Source organism: Takifugu rubripes, chromosome 13 (assembly GCF_901000725.2).
Source record: "Takifugu rubripes chromosome 13, fTakRub1.2, whole genome shotgun sequence".
Lineage (NCBI taxonomy): Eukaryota > Metazoa > Chordata > Actinopteri > Tetraodontiformes > Tetraodontidae > Takifugu > Takifugu rubripes.
The window spans coordinates 15741727-15769084 of record NC_042297.1 but is presented as its reverse complement, the minus strand read 5'-3'; the positions used below and the strand labels follow the sequence as shown (position 1 = coordinate 15769084).

At 46.2% G+C, this 27358-nt stretch overlaps 2 protein-coding genes across 7 annotated transcripts in view; one reads left to right on the top strand and one right to left on the bottom strand.

Annotated features, from left to right (window-relative positions):
* Positions 1–27358, bottom strand: part of wdsub1 (WD repeat, sterile alpha motif and U-box domain containing 1) — a 36676-nt gene that overhangs the window by 1889 nt on the left and 7429 nt on the right. For 3 of the 6 annotated variants that reach the window (XR_003890415.1, XR_003890418.1, XR_003890417.1), the window contains exons 13-14: positions 7916–7997; positions 1554–1770 (exon numbers count right to left, since the gene is read on the bottom strand). The gene's annotated coding sequence lies outside the window, so the exon portion shown is untranslated. Of the gene's footprint in view, positions 1–1553; positions 1771–7915; positions 7998–10216; positions 10788–25329; positions 26242–27358 lie in introns of those variants that run through there. The other 3 variants (XR_003890416.1, XM_029845767.1, XM_011610081.2) reach the window with 3 other exon arrangements.
* Positions 90–27353, top strand: LOC101073383 (protein TANC1-like). The gene is made up of 29 exons (XM_029846087.1): positions 90–683; positions 1587–1760; positions 3606–3698; positions 3799–3807; positions 5119–5249; positions 6746–7034; positions 7683–7964; positions 12799–12915; positions 13280–13570; positions 14239–14366; positions 15322–15553; positions 17175–17341; positions 18292–18600; positions 19051–19251; positions 19695–19798; positions 19883–19991; positions 20310–20432; positions 20518–20754; positions 20981–21181; positions 21383–21464; positions 22426–22559; positions 22788–22911; positions 23004–23179; positions 23520–23646; positions 24124–24153; positions 24236–24327; positions 24416–24562; positions 25794–25894; positions 26018–27353. The coding sequence occupies exons 1-29, from the start codon at positions 611–613 to the stop codon at positions 27351–27353; spliced, it is 5619 nt and encodes a 1872-aa protein (XP_029701947.1). The 5' UTR covers positions 90–610.

Here is a 27358-nt window from a genome sequence, read left to right as displayed (position 1 = left end):
TATTACTCTATCTCATGTGCCACATACGGTTGTTTTATGTCCTATTCTAAATTTTAATTGCCCAGTTTGTATACTTAAACGTATTTGTATTGTTGAAAATGGCAGTATGCATCATATTGTATGAAATTATATAATAACGGACCGTTGCTTACTACTAGATGGGATTAAACGTCAAAAGACGAAGCGCACATCAAATGTGATGCATAAGGGAATCACGCGTGTGCACGATGCGCAGCCTCGACATTTTCTTTCTACCAGAGTGACGGAGTGCGGCACTTCTTAATTGGACTCCGTCTGTGGAAGTGGGTTTCTTCCACATTTCAGTGGAAATCGGTGGATTTCTACGAAGCCAAACCAACATAGAAGAAGGCTGAAATACAGGTACCTTTAGACTAAATTCCGAAGATGGCAACGTGTTTTTATTAGATTTTTATCTTAGATATAGTACCCTTTGGTAAAGATTGAATCAGTTGTTATAATAATGTAATAAGAACATTAACACAAGTTTCCCCATTTACCAAGTAAGCGTTTACGTTTAACCTTTTTTTTTTTTTTTTTTTTTTAAATCTAACTGGCATTTTATGGGTCTTGGATAGGCAGGATTCCAGCCATGTTCAGGGCAGTGTTTGGAAACAAGAAGGGGGGAGGAGGAAGACAAGATGGAAAGCACAAGAAGCATGCAGGTAAGAGAAATGAAATTTGCATTTGTAAGGAATCTGGCACATCAGCTTGGTGATAAATAGTCATTGCACATCTTGTTTTAGGCTTGGTGAATTTACCCCATGAAATAAGACTAATTAAAATGCACAGCTGTATGTACTTCCGACACTTCCTGACTGTGATATTCAGGCTCTCTTCTCTTGGGTGATTTAAGTAGAGCCGTTTCAATTAGCCCAATTCATCAGCACGTTCTGTCCTTCATGCAATGTCCCGCTGCTTGCATTTAAAGTGTGTCAGGAGAAGTTAAAGAGAGTTAGGCAAACACTGTGACCTACTAAATACAATCTGAATTTAGAAAGGTTTTCTGAGCGGGTTGCAGAAAAACAAAATCAACCTGCTGGCTGCCTTTGTTGAAACCAGTGTAGATGTTGCCTTTGTAATATTTTGCCTCTCTGCATGCAGTGCAGAGATCTTTGGACTGTGCAGTTGGAATAGATGAACATAAGTGGAGCTCAGTATTAGAGCAACCATGCTGCCCATTAATATTTAATCATTTGCTGCTCCGGGTAGGAAGAACAGAGACGGAGACAGAGAAATGTGTCACTCTCATTAAACTGATAAAGTGTGTTTTCACTGGATAGATCGGGTCATTTGTGGGCTCATTGTGGGTTGTGTCAACACAACAGACCTTCTGAGCTTTGTGGAATAAAGCATAAATGTGTGAACGTACATTATAACAAGCCCTTTAAAATTCATACATGCAGTGGTCCTTTAGGTCTTTCTATTGCTCATGGAATTAAAAATACAGTAAATAACAATTCCGCTATTGCAGTCTGCTGTGACCAATTTAAATTGCAATGTGTCAGTTATCACCACATTCATGTTCTGTTTACCAAGAGCACTTGTTTTCCCCTCACATGCTTCAGTGGTGGGGGTAGGCAGTGGTGCGCGCCCGTCATGTTTCCAAGAGCATGGCTATCCAGAGGGTCCGGGAAAGATGATGAGACTGACCAAGGGAGTGTCCATTTCTTTGCCTTCCTCCCCTCTCCTCCCACGCCAGGCTGACATCATCCCCTCCCAGTCATGCATCAGGTTCACAGGTGGGTGAAACTGAGAGAAGAAAAACACAAACAACGTCTCATTAGGAGCATCTGACAATGACGAGAAGAAGCTGCACCTTGGGGAGTAGCAGCAAAAATGCCAGCAGAAGGCTTTCATGGTTTCCCTTGATAAGTGGAGAGCTTCTGTGCATTCAGCTGTTCCATGCATGTGACCGCAAGTACAAGAGGGTACAGACTGAGCGCCCCCCCCAGGGGTCCGAAGCCAAGTGACAGATTGTGAGAGTAAATGATTAAACAAGATAACTTAGGGCAAAAAACCCCAGTCAGGTGGGTCGATTTGTGCCAGTTTGGAAGCATGAAGTCCGATGGAAGACACGTGTTCCACGCCATTCTGTCATGTATTCAGTCCACTTGGCATTAGAATCTGATGACACTCTCCCCAGAGGTTCTCTGTGTGTCCAATACTATTTGACTATGAGGAGAAATGTTGTGCAAACGTGAACAAGGAGATCACCCAGCAAAGGCACACGGTTTTCCCCTGCCATCGCCTCTATCCATCTCGGCTCTTCCTTCATTTGCCGTGACACTGAAATGTGGAGCATCACAGCTCTGTAATTAAGAGAAAGGCAATATTCTTAGTAACCATGTCTTCACTTTTTAATGGATGCCACCACTTGCTGTGCATGCCTGCAGAACTGACTTCATCAAATTATAGACCTGTGGTCATGAAAATCTCCAGCAATCAGCCCACATTCACCACACACAATCAAGAGCACTCAGACCTTAAATGACATTTCACAAATTAGATGATAATATTTATTCGGTAATTTATCGGTTTAATGCCATATGATTGCAGCCTTTTTTTCCTTTCCTCCATACTTCACCATAATTTTAGGCTTGCTATAAGTCTAATATGCTTGTTAGCAGGTTAGATAAAAGGAATCTCTTGAAATGTGTTTACCGTATATCATTTAAAAATTAAGCTCTTCAACTGTCCTACAGCTCAGAAATCAACCAAGTATTTTAGAAGTGGTAGCTGTTATAGCAGCATATGATATCAAATTTGATGAGTTTCACCATTTCTAAAGTAGAAAACGTTTCAATCTTTTGTCTTGCTTTGCCAAAAAGATGCATTTGGTTTGATCGACAGGCCTCAACGTGACCACTAGGTGGCAGTACCCGCTGCAAGAACGACCCATTCAGAAAAAAAGTGCTAAACTCCGGGCCACGCATGAGTGCTTTGTGTCTTTTCGTTGCCATACAAGCACGACGCGAAATACAGCAGAAAGTAACAGAATACCCACTGTCAAACATGGACGTACTGTCAAGCATCCATGCTTTTAGTTACTGCGCACAGTGAAACACTAAGACTGTGCTTCTCTGATTTTCCAATGGAACTATATATATGTACTGTATGTGTGAGTGTGTGTGTGTGTGTGTGTGTGTATTTCCCTCTTGTAGAATCTGCACTTGCAACAGCCATCAGATGTTGTTGCATAAATTTAGACACACCCACACACATCCCTACAAGTGAACCACTGTGGCTGCAAGATGAATAAATAACACAAACACATATTAGTAATGTCAATATATTATGGACAAATCCCTGTACTGTTTGATATTTGTCATGCATGACTCTCACTCGGTACATACTGCTCTACACTCTTGGGAGACAATTCAAATTCTGCACCACAGATCTCATCTAGGGAAGCTTAATCTCTCTCTCTCTCTCTCTCTCTCTCTCTCTCTCTCTCTCCGTATGTGTGTGTCTCTCTCTCACTTTCTTTCATATCCCTCCCTATCTCCACCCTCTCTCTCTCTCTCTCCCTCTCTGCTTTCTCTCCCTCCCTGCCTCCTCTCCCTCCTTCTTTGCTGTGGCCAAAGGACGGGTGAGGAGGCTGGAGTATGTGGACGGCTCCATCAGTCCGAGAGAACCTCCTGCCTTTGCCTCGTGTTGTGGCAGGACAGACTGCAGAGGTGAGAGCAAGAGTGTGTGCGAGCATGCATTTGTGTGTGTGTGTGTGTGTGGAGGAGGGGTGTTGGGGTTTAGGGTGTGAACGCTTTGCTGTCATGTCAGTGTTTCCAGGTATTGACCGGGAGGAGCTGGATGAGGATGAATGGGATGGCAGAGGCGATGATGTGAATGGCTGATGATTGGGGGCGAAAGTGTGTGAGTGTGTCTTTAATTGGCTCTTAAATGCTGTTTTACCCTTGCAAGTTTCCACCATGCTGGACGGAGGAAGGACTAGTTCCTTTGCATTTGCTCTTGAGTCTCTGCTTTGATTCCTGTTGGTGTTGTTAACAGGTAGCGTTGTGTTGAAACATTGATGGGGGACATATACCCACCCCTCAGCCAGATTTCTTCATCCTCTGACCAGAGGACTGCCCTAAGGCTAAACAGATTTTATGAGGCATCTTTCATCCCGGTTGCCAGGCACCTCTCAGCTTCCTGTTTCCAATAGCAACAGCTAGGTGGTTTGATGAATAGTGCTGGACATTCAATGTGTCCTCACGTTACTCCAGATTAGATGCCTGTGCTTTGCTGACTAAATGTAAAGTTCCATTCCATCCGAGTCCTTTTCCAAGATCCATATTATTGGCATATTGACGACAGTAATCAGTGGGTTGCTTTGTGGAACCAAACTTGCCGGGCTCCTCCTTTAAGCTCGATTTAAGAAGGTTTGATGTGCGATATGTTGGAGAACATGAGCAAACGAGGGAGAACGAGAGCCAGTGGAGGGAGTGTGAAAATGAATGTGATGTCAAAACGAAAAGATGTTTGTGAGGAGGAGTGATCTGTTCCTGTAATCTGTGATGTCCTGTCATGCTGTTAATATGCCCACTCAGTATGCATGTTACTCAGCTGATAACAGCACATAGGTGGAGCGCGAGAACAGAGGAATGCAGCGCTCAGAGTTTGTGAACAATCCCAAAGCTCTGCTCTGCAGAGGCGAGCGTGGACCACGGAGGGGCGGCGGCATGGAGGTCAAAGCATGGGGGAGTCTCAAACATTGACAACGCACGGCCCGAGTCAAGCCAGTCGCTCCAGGAAGGACGAGGCTGAGGTGCTCCTTCGTTCAGCTCGACGCCAAGCTCATTGAAATTCACAGCCCGTCTCCTCGCCGAGGACACCTGGCAGGCGTTTGCACGGGCGAACTCACAACCTCGCACAACCTCTCGCTGCCGCCTCAGTCGAGGAGAAGATAGCTGCAGTCTGCACGTTCAGAATCAGGACAGCTGGGGCCGAGCTGACCTGCGAATGCAGACATTTCTCTCAGTCCACTAGAGATGCCGCTGCTGGGTGGGGAACCTGCTGAAACCAGAGCACCGCTGAGATGGAGGTGTCATCTGACCTGCTGTGTGTCTGCTTATTAATCCGTTTGTGCGTCTCCCCCAGATTTCCACGTGGAGCCCCAACTGGGCTCCTCCCTTTCTACCCAGGAACTGATGACCAGACTAGGTTTCTTACTGGGAGACGTAACAACTGGCACAGCTAGCTCGCCTATGGAGGACAGGAGGGACAAAAAGGTAAGATGAAGTCATTGGTAATAAAGCTTTATGTATTTGAACATAACCCCAGTGAGGACACGGATCATGTGCCATGAAGGGTTATATAAAAGAAAATTCCAAGTCATAAAAGTAGAAGAAACACATCTTAGAACCTAATTACTCATGCCTTGGTGGCGCCATTACTTTATCCTCCCCGTATGGCGGTCTCACCTTCCTCATCTGTACTTGCGTTGCTCAGGCTTGGCCCATTTTTTCAGCCTGATTCCACCACCTGAGCTCTAGATTCAGTCAGTTACACAGAGAACACGGCTCGTGTGAGGAATGTGGGTTGTCCTGGCTAAGATAGATGAGGCTCTGGTGTGGAGGGAATAACAGAGAGCTGCTTCAGCCCTCCTCTGCCCCGAGCCTGTGCAGCTCCTGCAGAAATGTATGTAGAAATGTTGATGAGGACGCCTCAATTTTGGATTGAAAAAAAGATTGGTATAGATTGTGTGTTTTCTCATTGGGAATTTCATTGAGTTTTTTTAAATTTAGGATTACAATCCTATCATACTATCATACTCTATTTTCTGTTTTCCAAGCATGCCCTATTCATAGCTATTTAGATGTAAAAAGCCACTTCACACACTCTTACACACTCACATCGCTCAGTAACTGCACCTTCATCTGTGATTTCCCATCTACTGGATCTTTCATGCATCCTGGATCTGTAATTTAAACATGTGCCTTCAGTCAGGCAATGTGACGTTTTCCGTTCAATGGGTTTTCCTTACATCTGTACATTCTGTCGCCTGTGAAACGTTCTGTTTAATCTCTGTGAAATCAGCCCCGTGTGGAGAACACAAAAAAAAGGAACGCGAGCAGAGTGAGTTTCCCCATCAGTGTCTGATCAGCAAGTTTGGTGCCACATTTCTGCCATCCTCATGGATTAAAAAAAAACAAAAAATGTGAAAAACGACAGCCTAGATGAAAATAACTAGAATTATCATTTCATCTCCCGTCTGTGCGCACATGAAGGCAAACACTGTCATTTGGATTGGAGTGTGTAATGAAGGGCGGCAGCGCTGGCATTCAAATAAAGACAGATGACACATTTCTACTTGCTTCCACTGTACCTGCACTGCTAATGTCAGATTTCCAGATAAATGGAGAGCAGCTAAACTCACCTCCAGACCAGGTGTCTGCCAGTGTGCCCCCCAAAAAAAAGCCAGCTTGAAATCTTTTTCTTTTCCTTCACACTCATACACGCAAACTGCAGCATCACACAAAGAGAAAGGAAGAGCAGCAGGGCCGAGCATCCCAGTAACAGGCCCAGTCAGACCTCCTACAGCCCACCACCAAGTGGCAATTGTGTGTGACTGTTATTGTCCTTCTATTTGTACAATCTCATGACAGCTAGAGAATATCAGCACATCAGAAGAGCATGCTTCGTTTTCACCATCTTTTTTCTTCCTGCAGTGGATCAGACAGCTGGAGTTCCAGCTTTTTCATATAACGCTGCTCTCTGCTTTTAGTGTGACACCTCTGCTCTGGGGGGGAGTCCCAGCTCCACTCTCACCTGCAGTACGGCCTCTCCCTGCTCAGAGAGCCCCTCTTCCACCCTAAACACCACCACTGGAGCTCAGGCTTCGACCCAGCCTTTGACCCTGCCTTCGCCACACATCAGCGGCATCACCAGCCCCATCGGGACCCTCTCCAGCCCCGTGTCCAGCCCTGCTCCTTGTGCTGCATTCAGGAGCAGTCCCGGACTTCCCTCTCAAAGCCCCACCTCCACTCTAGAGAGCAAGGACAGTGGCATCATCGGTGAGAGTTACTTCTGCTTGTATGCTGAAAATTAAGCATCTTTATTTTCACCCACCTGATGAATTATGTAGAAATTAGAATTATGTTGAAAAAATCTGACAGAAGTAATCAAACACTTAAATATATCAAAGCCAACATGGAGCCGGTGACCTTTAAGAGCACGGATATCTGATTGACGATGCTACAACGCCACACCTTCCAGAGAGGTGACAGGGTGCTACATGCCACATCACTGACATGTTCCTCTGCCCCTCAGCAAGGTTCCTCACATCGCCTCTGCCACTTTAGCCCCGAGGCTTCAGCTCCCTTCTGTCAAATCTAGGACACTGCTGTCTTTGTTGCTCATGGGCCCGATTCTCCTAAAATAGGACATTTTTCCCTCCACAAATAGATGTTTTTATTTATAGTTAAATGCAAAAAAAAAAAAAGATGTGAAGCAAAGGGCACACCAATACCAGTAAAGCTGTTTGATAAGTTTGAGTGTAAAGCCGATTAAACGGCTGTAATTTACAGATGATGAAGTGGGAATAAACCGTATTTCTGAGAAATTCATAATGCAAGGCTGGGAACTGCATGCCATATGTTCAGTGTTTTCATTTATTTATTTATTTTTTTCAATCTAACACATATTTTCTTGATGCGCTTCAGCTACCATCACAAGCTCCTCTGAGAATGAGGAGCGCAGCGCCTCCAGTGAGGTTCTGACTAAGGATGAAGGCCTGGGAGGCGGCGTCGGTGCAATGGGCCATGCAGGCGAGGACGGCCAACCTGGGCCCAGCAAGGACGGTCAGACCGCCCAGCCAGATGAGGCCTTACAGAGGAGTGACATCATGGAGCCCAGGACTCCGCCGGCGCCCAAAAGACCCCTCCCACCAACTCACCTACACAGCTTATCGTCACTTGCGATGCCTCGTCCGAATTCTGTGGCAGGTAGGTTCACCACTTCAACTGTAGCCGAGTAACCTTTCATGGGAAAAAAAAGTGAAATATGTTATTTGATATAAAAATGTACTTAAATTTTAAAAGTATCCAGTGATAGAATCTAATTGAAAGTCTAAAGTTGGACTTTAAAGACTCTCAACGACAATGTGCTGGTGAAGGTTAATTTAATGCTTACAAGTGACCCACCAGCACATCTATATTCCAGGAAGTGACAGCTGTAAGCCACGGGCTGGTTGCCAAAATATCAAAACAAACACACCAAAAAACCCCAAACCCAATGCGTCAAGTCTACAGTTGCATTTTCAATGGCTTACACCAGTGTGGGGAAATGCATTAATCAGCGAGCTATTGAGCGACTCGCTGGAGCTGCCATTATTTTCCTGATAAGGTAGGTTGATGAGATTATGAATGTGGCAGCTGTGACCCGCACGATCAATCAATGCACAGATAAATGACTGAATGACAAACTCAATTGACTTTCTGCCTCGCCACCCTTCAAAACCTGCCCGTGCCGCACGGAGCGGCACCTGCAGAGGCTCGGAATTAAACTTGGCTGCACCGTGTGTTGGTGCTCTACTTTAGCGCCCCCAGCCCCCAACCCCCACCCCCAGCCTGGACGCACACGCTGAGCAACAGCAGCTAAATGTCCTGGAAGCCCTCCAGTTGTCCAAAGCAAAAGGGGGGAAAAAAAGCCCCGCCCATCCCATTCCCCTTTCCCTTCGCAGTCACGATCCTTGCTGGTGCGCTCGGCTGTTTTTCATCCCTCAGATGGAGAGGGTCCCCCGAGGAGTGGATCCACAGCAATGCCTCCGTCAGCTGGCGCTTCGCTTTAGACACTCCTGATGAAATCCAGAATACAGATGAAGGGATCCACGCTGGAACGTAGCCACCAGGAATTTTACTTTGCATTCATGAACCATTAGGTGATGGAGTGTAAAGTGCAGCTGTTGTGTGTTTTTGTAATGGATACAACGCTATCAAGTTAAGGGGAGAGATGAGCTCCGCCTAAGAATAAGAGCAGTGGAGGCTTTCTAAAGACATGCTTTAGCACTTTATTTTAATTTCATCCACCCGCTGCTGCTTTCGAACATGTCTGATGTATAATGGATAGAAGCTGTAGCCCAGCGAGCTGCGCGTGCAGAGCACTAATGTTAACAGCGTTGGAACATGTAATGAAAACGAAGACAGGATGTGTTGATTAAAATCTGGGCATCGCTCGCATTATTAATGTGCAATCCACCAAACGGCATGCTTAATTATGCACATCTCTGAGGGTGATTCGAAAGGCTTAAGCATTGAATCTAGTGTGCGTGTGTGTGATTGTGGAATGGAGTTAAAGGCTGGTTGTTGCGAGCAGATAAATACAATATTATCGGGACAAGACAGGTTGAAGTGTCACTGCACATCACCCCCGTTCATCAGCCCCCTCATGGGAAGAAGGGGCTATTTTGGGCTCTGAGCGTCGTGCAAAACAATTACTGTTAAAGGAAAGCTCGTCAACATAGGTATGCTGTTCCAGACAAAGTTCTGCTCATCATCTTGTTGGTGTTACAGAACAATAGAGCACATTATTATTAGTATTACACTAGTTATCTAGGAGATTATTTGCCTCACTCTCTAAAGAACGTATGACTTCGGGAAGATATAAATAATGAACCTGATATGTTTTTCACAATGGTGACAGCTGGGGGTTGAATTATGTCTCACTCAGCTGGAGGAAAGGAAGATAAATGATGTCCATGTGGTTATTTGTCTATTTTTTTGGATGGTAGGTAGTAAACCGCAAGAATCTCCCCATTTTTTGTCGTATATTCAGGTGTGAACAAGAAAGAGCCTCATGAATCAAAGGAGTCGTCCTCTCGAAGGAGTAGAAACCTCCGGAATTTTCAGCCCATTATTTGGAACGTTTAATTCTTCTGTATAATTAGATCTAATAATAACTAGCTTTGCAAATCCTCCTCCCAAAGAATTGCTTTAATTTTAATCTAATTATGTTTCTGTCTCATCTGATTTCAGACCCCATTGATCAATTAGTGCATCATAATTGCAGAATCCATACAGTATTTATGCAAATGATTTATAATCACTTTAATGATTGTGCACGTCAGATGAAGTCAGTCACTGCTGAATGGCTGTGCACGTCAAAAGGTGTCTGTTAAAAAGTGTTCATTCACATTTATTAATAATAAAATTCAATAATACCGATTAATAAACCCCCTATTTAAACTCCTCATTTTCTCTGAAATCTGAGCATTAAAAGGCCACCGATGAGGTTATTTTCATTATATTTGTGTTTATTGTATCATGAATTCTTAATATAATTTATTAGATTTCTTACACAGCGGACTTTTAAGTGCAAATGCCAGCAAGGACATAACAAACACCACAAAATTCCTTTAAAAAAAATCCTATATCCCAATTAACCACAAAAGGGAAAAAAACAGACAAAAAAAAGAACTTGTGTGTACATTCTTAGCGTCCGTCTACACTAACAAGCTGCACAATATGATTTTATAATCAATTCAATCAGATAAAACAGCTATAATTGTATTGTGATTGTAATTTTTTGGGATCGATTCAGTCTACTTCCCTAAATGTGAGACACTTTTGGATTGACCTGCATGATTAAAGCCTTGTGTGGTCCACGTTGTTGAGGATGCTGTGGGCAGGTGCAGGTGCTGGTGATGGGCTGTGGGATGCTCGTCGGAGGGGCCGTCCGTGGCGAGGAAGATGGAGGCAGGCGGTGAGCCGATACGGCTGCTGGTAGACGCTCTGGTGGTCACAGCAGACGGCTTTAGACCTAAAATCAAGCTGGGGGAGAAAAAAAAACAGAGCAACCCTGTTTTTGACTCAGTCAGTGTACGCTCGGTCCACTCAGCCATTTGGCCTGGCTCGCTTTAGTCAGCAATCTTTCTCATCCCACTCCACACCTCCTTCACACTCTTCTGCCGCTCGCTGTTCCTCGTCCTCTCACTGTGGATGTTCTTTCACTCCTCAGACCTTTAGTTCGACTCTGGCTCCACAGTTCCCACTAACCCCCAGTTTGTAGAAAGGATTTCACCGGGCCTAGCTTGCTGACGATCTATTTGATTTGATCTTAACTGTAGCATTCAGATGTGGACTGATTTGTGTCTTCACAGTCATGCGGCGTCCTGGAAATCATAACATGCTCCTGCTTTTTCCTGCACTTGCTGCAGGATGACGGACTCACGCGGGGATGCATGAAAGTACAGTCTGTCTCCTCGACGATGTGGCTCAGTCTTACGCGCGTTAAAAACACGGAGCACCCACAGAGAAGTGGCGAGATGAACTGTGCCCATCTGATTACGATAAAGGCTGCGAAGATGGAGGCCGGAGTACATTAAACCCCAAACCAAATGAAAGGGAGGATCCGTCAGATGCTCAGAGCTCAGTTTGAATGTTGCCCACTTCCTGTTTGATCGGCGTGTGCAACATGGCTTTGTTTTTGTCTTCGCTTCTTTTTAACCCGATTTTGGGTTTAGAGGTCACAGTCATGGCAGATTTTCTGATTTCCCAGAGGACTTTTGTTTCAACACAACAATTTCTGGACGGATGTGTCCAGTCTGGAGGCATATTAGTCATAGTTAACACTTTTTCCCCATTTAGGCTGTGGCTCTTTATATTAATCTATACTTTAAAGTGCATGGTAAATAATAGCATGCCATTTAGAGCGGCTGTGTTCCCTTTGGATCGTTCTCCTGTGCTTGGAGTCCACTTCCCATCTCTAGCAAACATAAAATGAACTGGGAAGGATCTAAAACTCGTTTATTACGCTTTTTAAATACCAAATGAGGCATTTTATCGTTCTTTGGAGTTCAGACTGTTTAAGCTATTTTTGCCTCAAGCTACATTTGGCAACCAGTTCAGTGCATTCAGTTGATTTGAGGGTTTGAATCAAACCCAGTTTGGTTGTACTTTATACTTGTATGTGTTGTGCCAGCTCCAATGTCCCAGGTGAATCTTGGCCATTATTAGGGAAAGACAAAAACCTGGCAATAAACAATAATAAGTTTGTCTTTGTAAGTTGCCTTTACTTTTGGCACTTTGCTTGTTCAATAGAAAACTGCACAGTTTCACGTCAAAATGGACAGTTATTGAACTTATATGACACAGGAAACACATTTTAAAGTCTTGGTTTGTGTAAAATCAATGAGATTAGTTGTAGTTAATTGGTCCTGTCCAAACCTTGTCCCTAAATGTCAAACTAAAGTCTCACAGCTGCTGCAAGTTTAAATTCAGGCCATTGCTGATTTTAAGGTTGTTTTTCTGCTGCATATTACTGCACAATAATTCCAATCATTCTTATCACATTTAGCAGGAAATGTACATATTTATGTATCTAATTCCAAAAAGCTTCCAGCCTTTATTATCCACCAGCACTAAAAAGATGTCAAACATGGTGGAAACTGCAGAAAGTGGGCCCGGTTGACCTGTAATCTCAGTAATCAGTGTGGGTGAATCGACAGGCGAATGTGGGAGTGAGCATCTTTTTTCTGCACCGTTCAGTACACGTTTCATCGATCGCTTATCATCTCTGTTTTTAGTAATTATTATTAGTCTGATCTGAGCATTGATTGAATTTGGAATGCTGGTAAATGTGGCGTGATGCCACTTGTTTTCTTTTCCTCTCAGTTGTCACCTCATGGGCAGTTCATCATTGAGGGCATGATCTGTTTGACTCACATCGCCATGGATACAGTCATCTCAACCCTTCTGACACTTGTGTGCTGTGTTTTCGCTCGTTTCTTTCATGTCTGCATCCAATTTCCCATCTGCTCTATTTTTTTTTTTCCTTTTTTAGCAACCAGTTCTGCTCAGCTGGAGGATTTAAGCTTTCTGAATAACCAAAGGGCCGCAGGACACCGGGGCTCCGTCCGTAAGCATAACACAGCTGGACGCCCTAGTGATGACATCAAAGGTATTTCTGCGGCTAAATGTGGATGTTAGAGCATGTGTACATATAGTTTTGGTGCAGAAACACCAAATGCTCAATATCAGAAATACATATCCTCTATTCAATGTCCTTCTGACTGTCTTAACATTGCCAAACCACAAATTGAACAAACGTGCATGATTGTCTGTGGATGAGCAGGTCATCACTGCTGCCAGTGTGTGAATTGGTGAATTCAACCTTGTAATGTAGAGCACTCAAGGGGCACTATACAAATACATCCTTCCATCTTTACCCCATTGGCTGAGTGGGAAAGCCTTCTATTGGGGTTTTGGTGTCATGATGGAAAAATTCAACCGTCACATTAACTTCAGCCAATGGATCCCTCCAGGGAGACTGGTGCCATTCAAGCAAGCAGATGTGATGCTAAAGCCGCTGCTTTTCGAGGTCCCCGGCATCACGGCAGAAACACCCTTCGTCGGCCGCGACTGGGTCTTCGCGCGCCTGGAAGAGGTCCTGAGGAAAACGAGCGGCTGCGAGGGACGCGGGGCCGTCATCGTCGGCAACGCCGGCTCAGGCAAGACTGCTGCCATCTGGCGGCTGGTGACGCTCAGCTGCCATGGCATGAGCGCGCCACAGGGAGGTCCCTGCATCCCTCAGAGTCCAGGCTCCTCCCCCAAAGGTGAGCATCCTATCTCCATCACAGCTGGTTTTCGGGTCCATTTCAAAGTATTACTCTAAGAACTCAGCAGAATTCATGTGGCATCCAGTGAATATTTATTTCTACACAATATGGGGGAAAAAGATCACTTTTTGGTGGGGGGGGGGGCAGCTGGTAACTGGGATGCACACGTTTAAGTTCTTTTCTGAGGTTTCATGGCTGAGTGCAGTTGTGTAAGAGGGCTGAGACTTTTTCTTAGCAAGAGCGGCGATGGAATTGATCTGAACTAACTAAAAGATTTTGCAGAAACAGATTTTGCCTATACTGCTATAAACAAATGCTGCACACTTGAAAAGCTTTGTATAAAATGCTCCTCACTTTGTGTTATAAGCCTTTCCCTTAAGTTACAGCATCGAACCTCGAGGTTATGGAATGAGTGGGAGCTCTAGAGAAAATACATTGCAGATTTTGCATTATTTAGTGATTTTGACAGGCGATTTACAGCAGGTGTGCTTGAATCCACACAATTCTGCTGTATATGAACCAAACTCACTCACGTTAAATGCAGTTAAGCTCGTGCACGTAAGGGTTAATTGCAGAATTTTAATTGCGTCCTTGCAGACTTCAGTGCTGACATTCCTGTTCTTACACCGGGGATTTCTGACTGCTACAAAAGGCTTTGTGTTTAGGTGGAGATCGGCAAGGAAAAGCAGCCTGCAAACAGCCGGCTAATATCCAGGCTAACCAGAGTGCCGCTGCGGGAACAAGTGATGGTGCAGCAGACAGGAAGGAGCCTGTCAGATGCCTGGCTGCCAAGGTACTGCAGCACACACGTGCAAACAGAGGGAGAACTCCCACCAACCACTTCCTGGTAGTGGGATCCGCTCACCTTCATACCAGTAACAATTATGGGGCAACATGTGTGATGTTCTTTCCCCCTCAGCAAGGGTAGAGCATGCTACCTATTGCATCACACAGATGACATGGACGATTCTAAATTTACTAACCTGGCCCTCAATATGAGTTTCCATGGGAACTAGTCAGACTACTTGAGATATTGAAGAGGTTCACACAAAAGTATTCAAACCAATGAATGATGATTATATTCACAGAACCTTTCATGCTCCTCATCTGAACCTAACAGAGCAGTGAATGTATACCATTGAAAATGTATTTTTAGGCTGTTTAAGAAATAAAAAGCAGTGACGTGTTTCAATGTCTTTGTTGTTGAGCCAGCTGCTTTACTACAGCATTTTGCTGCCACTGTGTGTTTCCTGAAGATTCTCTTCAGTGACTCCATGGTTGCATGAAGCTCCATTTACGGAGCACTGTGACGGTTGATTGATTTATTCGTTTTCTATGCTAATGCTTATATCTCAGTGTCAATTTACTGTGTATCCGTTTAAGCTTTATTATTTCGCATTAACTTGTCAAAGAGTCTGTTTGTCTATGGGATATGACAAAAAAAACTACTTTGTATAGCAGGAGTTGAGTGTGTGTTTGTGTGCGTGTGTGTGAGGGTGTGTGTGTGTGTGAGAAGAGGTATAACAGCGCGTAGTTAAAATTGCAACAATGCTACCTGGGGAATTTCTCCTCCAGGAAATTACTTTAAGGGTAGACAACACAGATTTGTTTTCACCATGCTGCTGAGACAGTTCTAAATAATTAAATGTGTGTGTGTGTGTGTGTGTGTGTGTGTGTGTGTGTGTGTGTGTGTGTGTGTGTGTGTGTGCGCACGCACCTTTTTTAACTGCTCAATATCACCTTTTCAGGTGGTGGCGTACCATTTCTGTCAGGCTGACAACACTTACACTTGCTTGGTACCGGAGTTTGTGCACAGTATCGCCGCCCTGTTGGCCAGAGCACCACAGTTTACTCCATACAGGGAGCTGCTGGTACAAGAACCTCACCTCCAAAATACACTGAGCCTGCGATCCTGCGTTCAAGACCCCACTGCTGCCTTCCGAAAGGGTGTCTTGGAGCCCATAGCCAGCCTGCGAAAGGGTAATAAAATCTCCATGCTGATAAACTATAAAATAAATAAAATTCTGCTCCCTGCTTCATCCTGCAGTTGGGGAGTTACCACATTCTGGGTGACCCATAAATTAGCCCTATAAATAATTTCCCTTGGTTCAGGTCAATGATTTGTACAAAGTAAAGCGGATGTGAGGTCATTTACAGAGGGGGGTGATGAGTGTTTTCCTTTTTTTTTCCAGCTGAATCATCAACATTTCAAACGATTTGAAGGTCACAACGGACGTGGCCGCGAGTGTTACACTCCAGCCAGCTCATATTTTCAGTCAGTTAGGGTGATATGTTATCGCGACCCTGCTCTCCAGTCGGAGCAGAGGCCTGCTTTGTCTACTCAATCACCATTAAGCAGGTTAGGAAATATTGGAGGGCCCTTGTGCACGAGTGTGTGTGAGTGCTCGCAGGTCTGCGTGGATTCAACGACCTCGTAGGTGATATAAAACTTGATGGATGTGTCCTATTTCAAATGAATAAACAACAGCCGCTGGTCTCTTTTGGCTGAATATAATGAACATTTGAGGAGGGGAGAGCAGTAATCAGTAATACGCCTGAATTTTGAGCAGTCTCCTGAGATATTATGGTACTAGTAGCTCCTCCAGGTAGGAGTGCAGCATGGCGTCTGATGACCATGCTGGTCAGAAGAATTACAAAAACTGTTCTTGATTTAATGAGCAGTAATCCCACCTCTTTTTTCAACTCCTATCAGGACTCTAGATGCAGCATTTTGGATCTTTGGACCTGGAGGCCCCTCAAAGAATGATTTGGCCCTCCTGATAATAATGAATTACAATAGCCCAACCCATGATTTTCAGTATCATGCTGGATCAATATTTTCCTGATCTTTGCAATGTTTTGTGGCTGAAAAAAGGTGCTCCTAGAGACCGGCTTTACACACGAGTTAAAGCATGGATCAAAAGTTACCTCACGATTCCCCACAGCGAGGCTAAAGAGATACATCTAGAGCTATGATGTGATCTAATCTATCCCTGAGAAGTTTAGAACCAGTTTTAAGAACAATGAAATACAGACATTGCTGCTGCTGCTGAAATACGCCTCCCAAGGGAAGCATTTAAAAAGTAAAAAGTACAGATCCAAGTACTGAACCAGATGGAACTCCATGACTAACCCTACGATGTCAAGAGGAGACGTCATGGACATGAGCAAACTGGTATCTATCTGATAAATCTGATCTAAAGCAGTCTGGTGCTATCCCTCTAATCCCAATCACGTGTTCCAGTTTCTGTTTGATCTATGATCTACTATGATCAACAATATCCAAAGCAGCACTGAGATCCAGTGGAACCAGCATAGAAAGCCGTCCGTCATCTGACGCTATAAGAGGATCATTAGTAACTGTAACAAGTGCCGTTTCTGTGCGGTGATGAGCTCTAGAACCTGGCTGAAACATCTCAGACCAGAGTGTTCCTCTGCAGGTGCTCCAGAGACTGTGTCACCGCCACCGTATTGAGAACTTTAGAAGTAAAAGGAAGGAGGGATATAGGCCTAGAATTTGCTAACACATCTAGATCAAGTGATGGGTGGTCTATTTCTCTCTCATAAGCCCTCTTTTTTTCCTGCACGTTCTTCCTTTCAGAGCGGAAACTACCTGAAGAAGACTACATCATACTGGTTGACAGCCTTAATGAGGCAGAATTCCATAAACCGGATTACGGGGACACCATCGCCACTTTCATTACGAAAATTGTATCTAAATTTCCACCTTGGCTTAAAATGGTGGTGACTGTCCGGACGGGCCTGGTGGTGAGTCAGACTATTAACACCATGAACGTGGTCATTTACGTTTCCCCATTTACACCCTGATTTCTGACCAAACAACTCATAGAAATCCACACAGTAGTTGATGTACCTCTTTTTGAGGAGGAGAACAGCTCGATCTGATGACACGTTTCCTGAAACACAGGGGTACTGCCAATCTCTGCTTCCTGTCTTAGCCTTCTCCACGGTGGTGTTCCTTTCGCCGCCGTTACAGCCACGGCATAGACGCCGCGGCTTTTGGCATCATTACCCGCTCCAGTCTCTGCGTGTCTTTTCTCAATCCGGCCCGTAATCCCACCAAACAGCAGATGCATCTGTCCAATGCGAAAGCCAAGCCTTCAAATGCCACGAGGATTATGCCTTGAATGGTAATTCCAGGGGAAATCTGTGGGAAGTCTGGTGCCTGACAACCAGCCAGCTAGTTATATAATTCGATTTGGGTTGGGGAATATGGAAAACACTCCAGCGGCCATTGATTGATGATCAGCAGTGCTGACTCTTCTTTATCTGCCTGAATTGAAGGGCAAAAAAGGGTTAACGGGAGCACCATCCATCTGCACAAGTCAATTACCGCGGACCACGAAATGTCAGAGTTTGTTAATGAGGAGCCGAGCTGCAGTAACTTGACGGTTATTTATCAGCCATAGCAGGATATGATTGAAATGAAGGTTGGTAGGAGAGGAGATGAAATGTGGCTCGGAGCGTAACGTGTGAGTAATGCTGGAGCTTTAGTCATTGTCACACTATTTACTGTACCATATCCCATGGCTCCGCATGAGTCAGAAGAAACAGCATCTGGGGAATTGGTAGCTTTAGTTTGTCCTTAGCCAATGCAACGAAAACACGCGGTCTATTATTGTTTCGGGGCTGACGTATTTGGCCCGTGAGCGGTACCTGCCCCTGCAAATAACCATGCACGGCCTCTCCGTCTGCAGGAGATCACCACCCTCCTTCCGTTTTCTGGCATCTCTCTGGACATTCTGCAAGACAGCAGTGATCTAGGAGCTGACCTGAGTGACTACATCCATCACCGGGTTAACAGCAGCACACAGGTGGCGGCGAACGTCACCACGCCAACGGGCACGGCTCCTGACCAGCTGCTCCTCAGCAAGTTCAGCAGCCACCTGGCGACGCGGAGCCACGGCTCCATCCTCTACCTTCAGCTGACCCTGGACCTGTTTCACAAGGGCCACTTGGTTCTGAAAGGGGGGAACTACCTGGTGGTGCCTGTCTCCCTCTCAGAGGTAAACCCCCACTGACTATTACATTAACACGTACTGTAGATTTGTTCATTTATCCCAGATTCATGCTGTTCTACACTAACCAATGACGCACATCAGTGAATAATAACATTTACACAGTGCAAGTAAATGTCAGATGTCGGATGAAGGCAACTAGTCTTCCTGGAGCTGCTGGAGTAGAGATGCTTCATCAGTTCTGACAGACTGCTGAGGAGTAGCAGCTCCCCCCTGAACTCCCCACCAGTCAGCCAGAACTGATGGAGCCTCTTGGATGAGAGATGAAACGCATTTAAGGACCTCCGGAAATCCCAGCTGCTTACATGAAGTTTTCCCACCTTTTTAACTAAGAATCTTTACCAGCATGCTGGAAACGCTAATTCCAGAATGTTGAAACGTCCCTCTCAGTGTGGCACGACTGGTGCTAAAGGATGCTAACTTGTGGCTATTTCTTAGGTGTACCTGCTGATGTGTCGCGTGAGCTTTCCGGATAAAGAGGCCTTTGAAAAGATACTTCCGGTGCTAAATGTGGCACTGGCATCTCTGCACCCACTGACTGATGAACAAATGTTCAGGGCACTGAATGCAGGCAGTGTGAAGGGGGAGCTGGAGTGGAAGGACTTCCAGCAGAGATTAGAAAGCCTTGCTGGATTCATGGTGAGGACCGCGAGGAACAACGCGCAACAATTGCAGAGTTTTCGCGACAGAACTGCAGTTTTTGCTCTGAAGTGCATATTTACTTTTGCACGTAGGCAGCGTAACGTTAGGAGAGCACATAAAACCATCATCTACCCAGCATTTCCCAACAACTAATAGCAATCCAGGGAAAATGTGATTTCATTTATTTGCTTCATGGTTATTAGAGACACAGTCACAGACCAAACTGATGCTAGACTGAATCACCAGCCTTCTTTTTTTTTATTGCCCCCGTGGCAGAAAAAAAATGTCATAATGAAAATTAGGTTTACAAGGAACCAATCTAAATGCAGATGGTGTTGCTCTTCAGTAAACACTGATTTAAGTCATATTGAAATGTCGAGGCGTATCAATCGCCATTGTTCGTTGTTGTTTTTTTTCTTTTTTAAACATTTTGTTGCTAGGTGAAACGCAGGGACGGAACACGAATGCTGTGTCACCCTTCGTTCAGAGAGTGGCTGGTTTGGAGGGCAGATGGAGAGAGCTCAGACTTTCTCTGTGACCCCAGGTGAGGATGGGCTCTAAACACCTCAAATATTTCACGGATGTCTGAAAAGGTGCTGATTAAGAAGAACTGTGCACACGCCCGCAGGAGTGGCCACGCTCTCCTGGCCTTTATGTTCTCCAGACAGGAGGGCAAGTTAAACCGGCAGCAGACTATGGAACTGGGACACCACATCCTCAAGGCTCACATTTTCAAGGTAACTGGAACTGTGATGCTACGTTTGAGTTGATGACAGGAACTGAAGGGAAGCGAGACACTTCCGCAGCTCCTTAACTCCCGAAGGTTTCACACATACGACTTTACACGTTGGTGTATACTACAGCAAAGGAACACAAGCGTGAACCCCTGTCCCAGCCAGCACCCACACACATTAGCACTACACATAAACACCTACACTGTGGATATTGGATTTCTCTACCTAGCACTCTTCGCATCTCCCCGGGACACTAATGAATAGCTGCAACACATTTGAGAGCTGTGTCTCCTCTGCTCTGTCTCATTCGTAACCTCACAGGGTCTCAGTAAGAAGACAGGCGTGTCCTCCAGCGTACTTCAGGCCATGTGGGTAAACTGCAGCACAGACAGCCTTTCCGCTGCGCTGGCCTCCCTGAGAAACCTCTACACACCTAACATCAAGGTGACCCCCACCAACATGCTGCTGTTAAGTCCTAAACTGAAATCCTGCCTACAAAGATATATTATTTCCCCTTTCTGCTTTGCAGGTAAGCCGTCTCTTGATGCTAGGCGGTGCTAGCACCTCCTGGTGTACGGAGGTCATCGGCCACGCCCCTATTCTGGCTGTACACGCCCACCTCGGCCATGTGGAGATGGTGGGTTTGCTGCTCGAAATGGGGGCACCTGTGGAAGGAACAACTGACAGCGGCATGGTGCCCTTGTCCCTGGCTGCCGCTGCAGGACACGCTGATATTGTCAGCCTCTTGTGCAAAAAAGGGGCCAAGGTCAGTTTCATGTGCGCAAAGAAAAGAGAGGCGGGCAAGCGTGACAGCAGAAGATCTCACAGTTCTCATCAGTTATATTCAACAACCCAAGTTTTAATCTCAACGCAGTTTTAGAATCAATTGATGGAGAAGGATGATACAAACGGGCCCAATCTAGGCCAGCATGCGGCAGCCGCCATACAGGAGCAGCGGTGGTTAAACCCTTCTGTGTACCCTTCTGTGCCAGGTGGGACACGCTGATAAGAATGGCCAGTGTGCACTGGTCCATGCAGCACTGAAGGGTCACGCAGAAATCATCAACATCTTGCTGGGCCAGGACTGGGGAACAGAGATTACGGGCGACCCACTGCAGCATCAGAACGTGACTCCGAAAACACAGGCTGTTCAGCAGGCGCTCACAGCTGCAGCCAGCCTGGGACACACGCAGGCAAGTGTCAGCCCGGGGGGGGGGGGGGGGAACTCAGAATTTTGATCCTGATATTTGGATTTCTCCAATATGGAGCAGATAGTGTGCCCGTGCTTGGCTGTAGATTTGTTCGATATGGTTAGCTGTCTGATTTGGAGCCAAGTTGTGGAAACAAATTCCCGATACAGAAGAGAAAAAGAGTTAAACTGTGTATTCCTGCAGGTGGTGAAGAACATCCTGGACCTAAAAGATGAACAGCTGGCAGTGCAGATGGATGCCCAAGACACTCTCTGGGGAGAAACTGGTACACTTTTCCTCTGTCAGATAAATTTAGCTCCCTCACCTCTTTCTGTCTATGGGTGTCCTGGAGTCACGATAAATGTGGATTTAAACCCCACGCTAGCGCTGCAACAGATAAATGAACCCTTAATGGCTGAATGATCAGATACCTCTATTGATAACAGCTGATTTAATTGGGAAGAGTTTTTTTGTGTCGGTGCAAGTGAAGAATCCTGTTTATCTCAACCAAACATCTTAGTTCAGCCACATTTGTGGTATCTAAGCAGCAGCTGTTATTCGATTGCAGTGCATTTACCCCCATCAGGGCTGCAGCGGAGCAGCTTTCAGCTTTCTGTGAGGTCCATTTCCTGAAAGGTTGTCGTGCATCTATGCCGTTCGGCACCATTAGAGTATAATTCTGTTATGGCCCCCCTCACCCCCCTGGTGCTGAGATGGGAAAATCAGAATGCAAAATGCCCTGTGCACACTCACCTTTGCACGTGGGGTACAGACGCAGTGTTTCAGAGTGTCAAGCACATTAAAGTTCTTGTAGGTAAAATATTCTTTAGAGGGGCTGCAGCATGTAGCAAAACTGAACTTTTGATGACAATGAATTCATTTTAAAGGGAATCAAATTGTTCACCAAACCACATATTACCAGAAAGCTGATTTCATTAATCAAGAGTAGAGGGAGAATATGCCCCTCTCATTAGCTGATCTATTAGCTTGAAGACAGTGGGGGGGACATGGTGTCCATCAACTTAGAGCTAACGCTGCCTCGGAGGCCGCCGCTTATTCCAAACAATTTTTTCAGAATAAACTCTCATTTCAAATGAATTCCACATCTATTATATTGCAATTAACTGGATTTGGCAGCTAATTTGGGGAATTAAACAAAATACCACGGAGCAACAAACAAAAGCACAGTGCCTGTTATATATTCTTCTCTGCCTCATCATCTTGTCTCTATGCCAACTCTCTGTCAGCACTCAGCGCCGCATCGGGAAGGGGGAGGATGGAGGTGTGTGCGTTCCTCCTGGAGCTCGGGCCCAACCTGGAGATAGCAAACCGGAGAGGGATGGTTCCGCTGCTTAGCGCCACCAAACATGGACACACACAGGTCTCAGTCATCCAGTGCTCCGTTCTGCTTTGTCCTCTGTCCATGTACAATTTTGCTCAAAGGTCATTTTCCCCTAATCTGACATGAGCGTGATGTGGTCAGAAAAATAGATCCCTGGTAGGTTTGACAGGTCAGAGAACTGACCAGGTCAACATCAGATGACAGGTTTCAGCCCAGTTTCTCTCTCAAGAATATTTTAGATTGGGAATAACAGCATTTCTCCCCCAGGTTGCAGAGCTGTTGCTGCAGCAAGGTGCAGACATCAACGTCGGCGACAAGCTTGGCCGCACGGCGCTGATGCTGGCCGCGGCTGAGGGTCACCACAGCACTGCAGAGCTCCTGCTGGCAAAAGGTTCGGCTTCTGACCTCTGCCGCTCATACTGCTGCATGTTTAGGGAATGGATTACAGCCTAAGCACAGGCTGGTTGTTGGCTGTTTTCCTAGGCGCCCCTCTGTCCTCGGCTGATCAGGAGGGGCTGACCGCGCTGACCTGGGCCTGTCTGAAAGGGCAGAAAGGTGTCGTGCAGCTCCTGGTGGAGGCGGGGGCAGACCTGAATCAATCAGACCGACAGGGACGGACCCCTCTGGACCTAGCTGCCCTTAACGGGGATGCAGATACAGTGGGTTCAATCTTCTTATTTCTAAAGCGTTGTGTTAAAAAAAGGCGGGTGTTGATTTCAAGTATATTATTTACAGTTAATTATAATCAGACCTTGTTGGGGACAAGTACTTAAAACCACACACTTGGCGTTCTGGTTGAATCAAATTAATCAAAATTACTAAAGTAATTATAATTTGCAAATGCAACACGGGGTATCGTTGTTGCAATTAAAGTTCACGCAGAGTATAAAACGCAATTATTTTTACAGAACAACAGTTCAGAAACTTTCCACACTCGTGTGAAGCAGCGAGCAGCTGTGCTTCTAAATTTGAATGCGGTGTTCTGTTGTGCACGGCCAGGTGCACTGCCTGGTGGAAAACGGAGCTGTGCTGGAGAGAACCGACAACGGCGGCGCCAGAGACAGGACGAGCGGCTGCCAGAATCCGGCCCTGGTGGCCTCGCTGCTGAAGAAAGCCTCTAAGACGGGTATGAGCTGCATCTTTCCACTAAAGTCCCGCAGTAAATGATAAATAGTGCGGCATGATAAATAATTCCACGTCTTGGGACTAACATCCAAAGCAAAATGTATCAAAAAAAAAAGTCCTAAAACGTTACACAACATCTAGAAAATGTAGAACAAATGAACAGCACGATTCTTAAAATTCAACACCGAGACAGACGGGCTCTTGTGGCCACAGGCGTCATTGCTGCTGCTTCTTGCAGATATCTGAAAGCTATTTGACGGTGCAGAAGTAGTCTGGATCTGCAAACATCTCACCGTTACTGAGAACTAATTTATTAATGAATTCAGTGAAGTCGGAGCCTGACAAACAGTCGGTTAAATGGGTTCCTTCCACAGCCACAGAACTGAATCCAGACAAGAAAACAGTCTTTTACAGCAGTTTCCACTTGATTTTTCTAACCACATCTTCATCTCTCTCTGTCTCTGAAATCACCCCAAAGGCTACAGAACAGCGCCGCATGATCGATCAGGTACATGAGTTATGGAAGACATAACGCAGCATCGATGAGATGGCGCAGATAATAAAGACAAATGCTCCTATCTTTCCATTAGGTCATGCTACCTGGGCGATGGCCTCTTCCAAACCAGACATCCTCCTCATTCTGCTGCAGAAGCTTATGGAGGAAGGGAACATACTTTACAAGGTGAGCCAGAAAGTGCATGCTTTGATTTGAATAATAGGCTTGGGTTTTTTTGTCAAAATGGTGTCTTCTCCTTGTGTGCGCTTCTTAGAAGGGACGTATGAAGGAGGCGGGCCAGCGCTACCAGTACGCCCTGAGGAAGCTTCCTCGCGAGGGCCAAGGGGACGAGCCGAAAGGCTTCAAAGACCTTCGGGTCTCCCTCTACCTAAACCTTTCTCGTTGCCGCAGGAAAACCAATGTAAGCCCCCCCAACTGTACCGTGCAGCTCATGCACTATTTAACACAAGCAGGTTTAATAGATGTTGAGGGGAGGCACGAGAACTGGAAAGGTAAGACGGATGGCCCCCTAAGATATATAATTTATCTGGACTGAGATATAAAAGGTAATGTCAGCAGCTGTGTTCCGTTTTTTAAATCGGGTTTCGCGTCACAGGTTAACAGAACATGGGCGTAAGACCTGGGAGCGAGGGGTGAGATCACGAGTAACCGTAGACGTGCGCGTGTGGCCCGTAGCCTGGGGGGGGGGGGGGACCTCCCCTCCGCCGACAGGCGCCGTGCAAAAAAAGAATCTCATCCGTGGGGTCACGATGGCCCGATGAATAACGCAGCAGATAATTTGATTTGATAAGGTCACTCTTTTCCCCCCGTGCCTCCGTGGGGGCTTTATTTACAGTGGACATGCAGGCGGGAAGGCTGAGCCACATATTATGGCTAAACGCTGGCAGTAAAGGCCAGCAGAGAGAGACGATACCGTCATTAAATATTGAACAGTCGCATTCACAATCTCACATTCAAGGCTGCCATTGACCTCCCTGTGAAGGACAGAATCACAAGTGTTGATGTCATTAAATATTCACCTTAGATGAAGAAAGCAGTCGGAAAAAGCCAGAAGAAGCAGCAGCAGAAACATAATCTCCCTACGGACCCTTTCTCTGGTCATTGACTCCAGTTTTATTACCGAGCTTTGCTCTCCAAATGTATGTGAAGTAAAACGCAAAGCGCGTATTACAATTCGGATCATATTTCAGTTTTATTACATTTTCCATCTGATTTTCACATGCACAATTGATCTCCTCATGACAAAGAACAAGAAAGGAAACAACACCCCAAAAAAACAACAGTAAACCTATGAGAAAACATGGTAAGACTTGAAGAGTTTGTCAGAGGTCAAGTATGTGTACATTCATATTAACATATACTGGATATAAACACCCACCTCTGGAAGTACAGCGTTTTGTAACACATAAAATATCAAGTCATAAATTCATGTATATTCTGTATCCATCTACATCCCGACTGGACACAATATAACTGTCAATTCACACTGTTGTTCTCCCTGTTCCTTAATTCACCTTTAATATAACTAAACTTCAGTGTCATTTATCCTGTTAGGTATGTTACGTCACTCGTTGGGGACTAAACGTTGGCCCAGCATTTATTAAGTTGTGTTATTTGTGGTACAAACGCAGGATTTTGGCATCGCTGAGGAGTTTGCAACAAAAGCCTTGGAACTGAAACCCAGGTCGTATGAGGCGTATTACGCCAGAGCCCGGGCCAAGAGGAGCAGCAGGTACTAACCGTTTTTGACACTTTTCAAATTCATTTCTGCGGGAGTCAGCAACTCTCGAAAGTTACAGGATGAATGAAGTGTTTTTCCATTGAAGTCCGATTGTTCATCTCCTGGCCTTCCCAGGCAGTTTGCCGCAGCGCTGGCAGACCTCCACGAGGCGGCGAGACTCGCCCCGTCCAACCGTGAGATCCGGCGCCTGCTTGTACGGGTAGAGGAGGAATGCAAGCACCACCAAAAGGCATCCGGCACCGCCAGGGACCCTCACGCGCACCACCATCAACCCACAGAGGAGGAAATGGACGTCTATTCACAGGGGAGTCTGGAGAGGCAAGTCCCTGCAGACCCGGCTGATGAAGACAAGGAAGACGAGAGGGAAGATGTTGAAGAACTGAGTCTACACTGTGGGAAAAGTCCAGATATCTGGCCTCTGAACCCTTATGCTCCTAACAGGACTCTCCCTGGGGGTGTTGCCTTTGGTTTAGCAGACCAGTCGCCGTGTTTCCCTCAAGAGGAATATTCACAGAACCAGCTGTTTGTGGACCTGCCTAAGCCTGTTCCTGTGGGCACCAGGCAGAACCAGGGCAACAGGACTTATCAGCATTGCCACTCCCTCCAGTCGGGGGGCAGAGTTGGAGGCCGGCCTCTCTCGCTGTGCGGCCCCTCCAGTCCTCTCCCCGGCAGACACATGCCCACCTCCCTGAGGCCTGCTCCAGTGTTGGGTATAGACATCTCCCCCGGATCAAACAGTGAACACGCCGGACACAGTCCCACTGAGCACTACCACCCCATGTCCCCCAGCAGCTCCTCTCCACCTGGGCCTCTCCAGGTGTACCAACTACGTTCCTCCAGCTTCTCCAGGGGCTCAGACCGACTTTCCACACACCCTGGGGCACTGGACTGCCTGTCTCTGGCCCTGGGATCAGGGATGGAAGTTGGGAGGGACGGAGTTGGTACAGCGGGCTCGAGGGGCTCCAGCTCCAGTCAGGCCTCCAGTGGGAATCTATCAGATAATGGCAGGCAGCAAGTGTTGGATGCGCCTTGCCCCCTCAAGAGCAGCGGAAGTTTCAAGTCAAAGCCGGAGCTAAAGCCGCGACCCTTTATGGGAGTAATGGACAAATCAGCGCGAGTCCAGGGCCAGCAGACCTCAGGCCTGAGCCGGCAGGGGTTGGGGGGAGGAGCGGAAAGCTTCAACATGTCGGTATTGGAGTTTCAGGGATTCAGCAGCGAGTTCAAACGTGCGTCCTTCCAGGAGCAGCTCTCCGGAACCCAAGCCAACAGTCTGCAGCAGAGCCGCGACTTTGGGGAGCGGCTCCTCCAGCGAGAGGCTAGGAGCGCCACGTCCTCCCAGCTACGCTTCCCTGAAGGGAGGCACAGACAGGCCAGCCTAACGAGAGACAACCCGGCCCTGCATATGGCTCCCATTAAACCCAAACGTTCGTTTATAGAGTCTAATGTCTGAATATT